This window comes from Cariama cristata, unplaced genomic scaffold (assembly GCF_000690535.1).
Source record: "Cariama cristata isolate BGI_N322 unplaced genomic scaffold, ASM69053v1 scaffold18613, whole genome shotgun sequence".
NCBI classification, from domain to species: Eukaryota; Metazoa; Chordata; class Aves; order Cariamiformes; family Cariamidae; genus Cariama; species Cariama cristata.
The window spans coordinates 52,659-61,807 of record NW_009610370.1 but is presented as its reverse complement, the minus strand read 5'-3'; the positions used below and the strand labels follow the sequence as shown (position 1 = coordinate 61,807).

The 9,149-nt window shown below is 41.3% G+C and overlaps 1 protein-coding gene across 1 annotated transcript in view; it reads left to right on the top strand.

Moving 5' to 3' along the window:
- Positions 1–418: 418 nt before the first annotated feature.
- The window catches only part of ADAMTS5 (ADAM metallopeptidase with thrombospondin type 1 motif, 5), a gene marked incomplete at its 5' end in the record, with an annotated part of 28,217 nt that continues 19,486 nt past the window's right edge, over positions 419–9,149 (top strand). Inside the window, one exon of the mRNA XM_009697869.1 lies at positions 419–551. Within this exon, the coding sequence (XP_009696171.1) occupies positions 419–551 (133 nt within the window). The remainder of the gene's footprint in view (positions 552–9,149) is intronic.

The window sequence follows — 9,149 nt, the reverse complement described above, 5'->3', positions numbered from 1 at the left end:
GCAGGAACCTGAAGCTTTCTCTCTGTGCCTTGGTTCACCTTCTGTAAATAAAAAGAATATTGGATTTTCATTGTCAATGAAGAAATGCTGCCATGGCCTGTATTTTGAGTGCCTAACTCAATGCAAGTTTGAGCCTCCGTATGCGTTGCAGAAATACAAATTTAACTAACAATAATTAATTACAGAACGTATGCAAATCCTGTTAAAGTCAATGAAAATACTCCCGCTGACTTTACCAGGGGTGGGCTTGGGGCAGCGTGCTTTTAAACTCCATTGACATCTTCAGATGGAAGCTTATCTTGATGTTTTTATCCAGGTTCTGCTGTTTGCGAAGGGCTGGTGACTTTAACCGGTTGTTACCTATGGGTGTAAAAATTTATTTTAATGAATTTTTTTTTTTTTTTCCCTTCCTGGGCAGGATTTATGTGGGCATCATTCCTGTGATACTCTGGGAATGGCAGACGTTGGGACCATATGCTCTCCTGAGCGCAGCTGTGCAGTGATTGAAGATGACGGCCTCCATGCAGCTTTTACAGTGGCTCACGAAATTGGTATGCAGTGCCTTTTCTGTTCCCTTGCCAAATCAAACACTTGTAACAGCTGCATTAGTAACCAAAATACTTCGCAATTAATTCCAGATTTCCCCTGGTCCAGATACTCGCTTGGGGATTAAGGCTGTATACATAGGCACTTCAGGGTTAACTAATAAGGGATCAGAAGGCAAGTGAAGGCGCACAGTAGGTGTTTCCTTTCTGACAGTGTCGTTTCTAAGCAGTAGTTGAAGTGAAAATTCAAAGGCTGCTGCTACTGTCCAAAGATGCCAATGCGTGTCCCTCCTGAGAAAGCCCTTGGCCCATCTGTTGTCATTCCCATGCATTTAGTCCATACACAATGGACAATAACTCACCTTTTTGAACTACTTGCACGCTCTACTGCCACGAAACTTTTTCTTGGGACAACGTGTTACCTGCAGAAGGCGGCTTTTGTGGAAAAAAATAGAATTCTAATCTTCTTCTAAGTGTATGGAGATTTATGGTAAAATATGGTACTAATGTGAATCCTGAAATAGGTGAAACAATAGTATTTAGGTAATAAAGGTTTGGTCAAAAAAACTGTTTAGCTTTGTTTCAGTTTCCACCTCAGTGGACAGCCGTTTAATACAGGAACCTTACATGTACCCTTCAGAAGGATTTAAGATAGAATTAGTGACAGCAGAAAGTTCATATTCTGGGATATTATGTCTGTCATGATACATTCCTTCAGAGAGACTGCTGCCATCTTGATTAGTTTTAATCTAGTAATGTTTTGTGAGCTGTGTTCACTGGAAATACATTCTGTATGAGGGCTATTCACTTCGGTGAGTGAACAACAATTTAGCAGTGGAGAACGTTTGGGGTTTTTTTTGTTGTTTTTTTTTTAAACATTCTTGGAAGGAAATAACAAGGAAAGGAGAACTTTCAGAGAGAGCCAGTTGCTGAATTGCCTTATACCTCATGCCAAACCAAAGTAAAGTTTGCTTTGGGAGTATCATTGCAGTAGTTCAATTTTCAAGTAGCTAGCAGGTAAAGCCCAAGAATTGGTGTGCCGCATATATACCTCTGGCTCAGCAACCAGAGGTGACCAAGTATGAAAAAGCAGCTGGCATGTCGGTGACCTGACCCTTCAACGAGTAGCGCACCTAATCCTACTGCTCTTACGGTGCTACAAAGGAAGGAAATCAGTCGTGGCTGGAGAGGGATCACGTGTTGCATGAAAACATAAAATGTTGTGGCAGAATGAGTCCCCTAAAGAGAAATTTTATTTTAATAAACGAGAGTATAATTATAAAAGAAAGAGCCCTCTGAAATCACTAATTCAGAGCCTTTGGAGATAAGTACAGCAATACATCAAATACAGCTTCACATCAGATGAGTTTAGTGGCATCAAACCTGGATGGTGTGAAGGTAATGGCCCATCACGACCCTGGTCTAGGACTGGGAGAAGGAGGTAGATTGGCAGACTGAGCCCGTCACTCAAAGGCCAGTCTGCTGGAGGGACCACTTGTGTCTGCTTGCATCCAGAAGCGATGCCCGCTGCTGAAGGTTAGTGGGCATCGGTGAGGTTGGGTTGAGGGACCTTCTCGTGCTGCCAGGGTTGGTATAGTTGGTGTGTGAAGAGGTGAGTAATGTGTCTCCACTGCCATTTTATCAGCAATAAGTACATGTCTAGATACATTAAACATGAAAGAACATAGATCAATAAAGATAGGGATGAAGAGTAAATATACGTGTTATTACCTTGAATTCCCCACAAAAAATGTAAACAAAAGTGAATTATTTTTAGTGATCTAGAAGCACATTTTTGAAAAAGAGCCATTTTCATACCTAGACGTTTACAGGCATCTGTAAAAGCTGTAATTTTCAATGTAAAAAAGGTATGAATTGAAACGAATAAATAAGTACCCTAATGGGCAAAAAAACTCTAGTTTGAGGTTGTTTAAAATAACATCCCTTTTTTTCCCTCCTCACTGTAAGATTTTAAGGAAGGAGGGGTGTCAAGTCACAGAATGGTCTTTGTGTGTGTGGCCTGAAGTGGGAGAAGTTGAGAAGAAAACATAGCTAAAATTGCTTGAGTACTTACATTAAATTAAAGGTCAAAAAAGGATGAAAAATAAAAGTGTGGCATAGATACTCTTTAGTTAAGCACTTTGGGGAAAACCTTGCTTTATTTTATTTGGAGACCAGATTTCTTCCTACAAGTCAGAAGTCTTAAAGTTCCCCCTGTCCTGTGGCTAGGGCGTAGCTTTAATTTTACAGCGGCTTAAGTTAGTTGGTGGAATTCACCTGGCAACGTAGGAGATGCCCTGCAAGAGAGAGGGGATGCTAAGGGCTCTAAGCCTAAGATGCTCCTTTCTGTCAGGAGGAAGAGGAAGGTGAGCCGCTAAGTGAATCGGAGTTATCATCCACAGGTTTTTAAATAACCCTGTTGCATGTTGAAGGGGTAGCAGATGCAGCATCAGTAACATGGACTTGATCTGGGGAATGGCTGTGTGTCCTCACTTTGACTTCCAAGGGGATCTGAATGCTCTTGTTTCCTCTCTGAAGGATCCAAGAGCATTTTTGAGGATCAGATTCTTTCTCTGGAAGGCAACCAAAATAAATGGAACTGCAGCTCAACCCAACAGGCCGATGCCCAGCCCAGGGGCTCAGGTTGGATACGTGCATAGGAAGCCGAAAAGCAGCCGGCTACAGAATAAAGCCTGCTGCTTCTGTTGCCGGGATTTCTACTGCATTATGTGTTAGATGTTTATTTTCTTTCCTTCAGATAAAATAGGTGGATTTTTAGCACTGGTTTTTCAGGGGGAGTGTATGAATGAGCAGCAATAACAGGCAAAATCTCCAAAGAGCTGTAAATGACAGCACAGAAAGAAATAGGTGCAACCCAAATCTTAGCACAACTGATTAGCTGACAATAAGAGGTGGAGATCCATACAAAAAGAGTGACGAGGTAGGACCTGAATCTTGTCCTACCTGGATGTAGGAAAATCAGGAATAATTTGTCTCCAATGTCAAATGCAGAAAATTAGGATAATGCAGCAAAAACCAGGAGGAAGCCTTGTAACTTTGAAGGTGATAATCCAGCTTCTCCTCAGAATACACGGAAGCAGTGCTAACAGCATAAATGTTATTTTTAAATCATAGCCTGTCAAGACCTCCAGCCACTAATAGTAAATCCGCATATGGTTATTTTCTAGCAGGGGACATGCTGCTATCAGTTTGGTGTCACTTTTGATGTCACAAAAATAGTCTTCTGGATTCTTGCCTGAAATCCTCCGTTCAGCTCCATGTTGTGGCCTATGGATGTCTTTTTTGGCTTTAAGCAACTCCTTCAGCTAAGCTTCCAGCTTTGCAGGGATATCTAAACTAGCTCAGGCACAGTATGTAGACATTGTCCAAGTCTTTGTTATCATCAGGCTATTGTCTGTAAAGGAATGATGTTTCCTTATTTCATGCACTTCCCTGCTTCACAGAGACATCTGGAGAAAAGCATTAAAGAACCTGGGATTGCTCATAATCTCAACATTTAGTTAATGTTTTTCATAGGTCAGCACTAGCATATTGCTTTTCCATGTACCCCTTATTAAAATAACCATCAGGAAACAAAAATAACTAGATTCTCACGGTGATACTTGGGACTTTTGGGTTGGAGATCTGTTGCTTTTACAGTGTTGAATTATAAGTCAACCTGTGCATCCCGTGGAGATAAGCATGATGCAACATCACCAACAGACACAGTCAATCAATTTGAAGTTACGTTTAACATCTCTTGCGATGGGATATATCCAGTACCTGACAATTCCTTGTTTAGTAGCCTGGTGTTGCATTTTGTGATGCAGTCACGGTCAGAAATTTCTGCTGACTTTGGCCCCTCCTGTGCCGCAGGCCTGCAAGCTTCGGTACAGGCAGCCCTACCGCCCTAAAGGGTTTGCCATCTACAAAAACAAAATGAGAAGAGTTCAGGAGCAAGCAAGTGGAGCTACTGCTCATTTTATCAATAGGTATTTGCTCAAAATCACAGAGGAAGTCTCAAGGAAAGCCAAGGATTAAACTTGTCTCTTGAGTTTTGATGTAGTCCTTAAATACAAAAGCATCCTTCCTGCAGTCTTTAAGCGGGCAAAGCTCCAGTTTAGTTCAGTGAGAGTTACATGGGTCTAATAACTTAAATTATATGTATCTTTACTCTTTCCATCAATCTTGAAGAACTTTCTTTTTTTCTTTTTTGTTTTTTTTTTTTTTTTCGAGAGGAGATACAGAGAAACCGCTGCCTTTTTGCTCAGTGGTAATGTTCATTTGACCTTTTGCAAAGTTCCTATTTCTCTGTTATGCAACCACGCTGGCATGCTATTACTCCTTCTATCCTCCTGGGTAATATCGTTTACTGATGTTCTTTCCAAGTATTTTATTTTTAGAATATAGCTTAAAAATTGCGACACGGAACTAATTAAACCTCTGTTCATTAGTTTTCTTTTATCTTTTACATGTGACTTTAGAGAAGGGGAGGCCAAAGGGGGGCCATAAAAGCAGTCTTCAAATATATCTAAAAAATCATTGCAAAAATTTACGTCATAAATCATTCTCCATGTCCGCCTGGGACGGCACTAGGGGTAATGGCCTTAAATTGCAGCAAGGGAGGTTTACTTTAAGCATTAGCCAAAATCGTCTAACGAGGAGGACAGTTAAGGGCAGGAATGAATTGCTTGGGGAGGCTGTGAAATCTCCGTTAGTGGAGGTTCATGGGAGCCGGCGGGCTAGCATGGCTGTGGCTCAGGGGGGGCCTGATCCTACCCTAGGGCAGAGGGACGCACAAAATGGCTTTTCACGGCCTCCTCTCAGCCTCCTTTTCTATAGTTATGTGAAGTTATTCCATACAACTCTGTAACACCTAAAGTCAAGGAACTGTACAGAAGCTCAGACTGGAAAATAACGTGTTTCATACCAAATCTTGTTCGGCATGCTGTCATTTTGTGGCGTCTGCCACCGCTGAGGACACAAAAATTGCAAGCGCTGTCAGCAAACTGTAGTGCTTTATTAGAGAGCATGGTTTTATGTAAAGAAGCCATTTTAGAAGTGAGGTATCGCTCCTGGGGTCCCTACTCAGGTGGCTCACTGAAATACATCAAAATACCATTTTGCTGAATTCTGAGTGAATTGAAAGTGTTTAATCAGAGCATGAGCCTGTATTTGAGTTGTAGGCCTCTGTAGAAAGGGGGCCAAGTCTACCGTGTCCAAACTACGTAACCTTTATAGTAAATTGTGTGATTCTGACCCTTCTTCAGAGAAAAATGAAACCAAGAACAATGCGTATGATGTTTAAATGGTAGTCTTGCCTTTGATGTCCATAGAAGAGTCAAAAAATGCTCTCATTCCACATTTTACCACATGTGCTCATTTTGTATCCACTCAAAAGTAACTAAATACAGTCATCTTTTCTTTTCCGCTGCTGAACTTGTAGCCCTTTGATTTCAAGGTTTTCAAGATAAAGCAGATAAAGACAAGCTTCAGATTTGACAGGTACCAGTCTTTTGTAGCCTTTCATTTCGAGGGGGATACGTTGCCAAGGGCACAGAATCTCATAGGTGCATGAGAAAATGGTGAAGGTTGTCTGACTTCTGTATTAAGTTTCCTTCATGACAGACAAAGTTTAGGCAAATATCCAGGTAATCATAATTAGGCAGATTTGCTTTCTTAAAACAACAAAAAAGAGAGAGAGTACATTCATCCAAGTCTTCTCTGATGACATACATCAGGAAAATTGCTTGATTCCTTCCCTTTGAACCGTTTTCAAAGTTCTATCCAAACTTCTGCTTGCAAAAGCTCTTGAATTAAGCCCTCATCAACATATGCCCTTTGGTTAAGAGAAAAGATGGGCAGTCAAAGCTAAGCCTTCATGAGAGGTGAAGCGTGGGGCAGAAAATTTAACTGATGCTTAAAAAAAAAAACCCATGAACTGTACAAAAGGTTTCTGGTTAAAATTCTGGGTAAAAATTCTTGGCTTGCCCAACAATAGTTTGATTAACTTATATGTAATATATAATTGTTCCACCTGCAGCACACAGAGTGCTTAAAAAAAAAAACATTTTTAGTGAGGCTGAGGCAGTTTGGATGGAAAAGCGGAGAGATGGAAGGGGGACATTGATATGATGTAGAGAAACTGAATCCTCAGGTTCTGAATATTGCTTGAGCTTTTCTTTATCTACCACGTAGTTTTAAGTCTGAGTAGATTGGGGATCTTTGCCTTTTTAATGTCCGTGAAGCGATTCTGACAGAGGAGCCTTCGGGAAGTGACTCAGACACAGCGCTGACATTGCCTGAGTTTTCAGAGGTTTTCTGGAGTTGTGCTGATCCTTGTGTACGTGTAACCTCATGGAGAATGAGATTAAACAAGCGCTATGCTTTGAAAAGCTGCTACGGGTCCTGAAACATCGCAACTTAAAGGCAAATACATAGAGTGAAATATCAGCGTCTCTACAACCGCAAGGGAACTGAGAATGAAACTGTGTTTTGCCTAATGTTTCAGAACAATCATTATCAAAAATTATTTTAGGGACATGGTTTATTGGTGGACTTGACAGTGTTAGGTTTACAGTTGGACTCGGTGATCTTAACGGTCTTTTGCAACCTAAATGAGTCTGTGATTCTAAAAGAAGTCCGCTTCGGCTGTGTGCCCCTGAACCCCCAGATTGCAGGGGAAAGTCGGGATTACTTTCCTCCTTGGCAGGTAAACAAATACTACTGATATGATCATACAGGTTTTGTGCGGAAAGTACTCCTGGTACAGAGAGGAAGGCAGAATTACCCAATAAACAGGCAGCAGGCAATGTAATTTTTACATTCGTGCGCTATCTGCTCTCCCAGAGTTCATTCATTTACCATGAGCTGTAATGAATTATATTTGCGAGTTACTCCAAGTTGGACAGATGTGAAATGGGTGTCACTATCTCCCACTTTTTCATTGAAATTAATATTTACCTTCTACATGCCCCATTAATTAGCATAGGAGATGTAGCGTGGACCTCCAAGACCACATCTTTTTAACAATGATTTGAGTCTGTGTGGACATAGTAGTTTCTGATTGCCTACTCCGCACTGCCTGGACAGAATCTTGCCTGCAAATTGTCTGTCTGACGGGGGTGATGTATCTGTGCTCTCCCACAGAAGTCTGTTACAACAAGCTGTTTCAGCAGAAGTTTGTTTTGTGTAAAGTCTGCAGGATTGGTGTATGAATGTCTGATTGTGGCTTTTTTTTTAATGTCTACTCCTGAAAAGAAGCTGCACTTCAGACTATTGTTTCATTCAGTCTGAAGAACTCTTTTAAGCCAGAAATATTAAAAACTGCCTCTGGGCTGGAGATTTAAAAGAGTGAGTGTTGGGGTTTTTTTTTTTCATTTTTCTTTCATAAGTGATGGATAGCAGTCAAAGAAAGAAAACTGGAAGGAAAGTTCAAGTATGAAGAAAGAGGGATAGGCAGTTTTAAATTCTATGCATGTTTTTGTAAGCTTGTGTGTTTCAAAACACTTCTGTGTTTCAAAAAAAACAACTTTATTAATCGTTATTTCTTAAGTCCATCATTTTTTATGCAAAAGTCCCATGACTTCAAGAGGATTTCTGAGTGATTTCAGTATGCAGTTCTTAACGAGGAGTCAAGTACTTGCACAAGTTAGAAAAACAGTACACGCAGAAAGAAACAGTTTTATTTGAAAAGAGTTACCGCATGCGATCTTTATTTAGCAAAGGAGGGAGCGAGAGGCTCGTGCAGAAGGTATGGGCTGGTGATTAGACCAAGGAATGTTGAGCCAGGAGCTTCCTGAATCCTGATCCCGTGAGATCAGGACTCGCCGGGTAACCTTGGGCAAAGCACTTGACCTTCTTTTGTACCCCAGTCATCCCCACTGAAAATGAGGTGAAAGGCATGACCTCACTGAAAAACTCATGCTTCATCAGAGCTGAGCTTTTCTAAGAAAACAAATTACAACGCCTGCAGCATTTTTTAGTGTGCTGTGTCACTTTTCATGTGTCCTGTGGTCTCATTCAGTGCAAGAGCTGTGCTTTGACATGCTGTTCAGTTCAAGCACTAGAGATCTGGGTATGTCCATAAACAAGGTTATTGGGGTTTTTTTTCCCAGAAGAGGCATCACAATTTGTGCTTCAGCAAAAGCTGGGTTTAACTTGCTGTACACTGGGGACACTTTTTGTTTTCTTTATCTCTATGCTTGAGATCCCAGTGGAAAATAAAAGAGATGAGAGTAATTTTTGCATGCTGTTTGCTCAGAGACCCTCTACCCATAGTCTGGCAACATATTTTAAGAAAATTCAGAAATATCTGAACTTCTGGTTTTTTTCCAAGCGCTCCTGGGAAGAAGATAGGTGCAGTGCGATGTGCTTCACCACACATCCGACACGGCTCTTGTGCTCCTGATTTACCTGCAGAGCTCTTTGTGTCCTGATGCTGAGAGTTATGTTTTAGCTGACTCATCATAACTCCTTTGGAGTATTCCCACCCCGGCTTGTGCAGGGCAAGGTCCCACTGCCAGGAATGCAGACGGTGCAGGTGAACTGGGATCCAGGGGCTGGTGTCTGCTGTTGACTCCTTCATTTCTTCTTCAGGGTCTA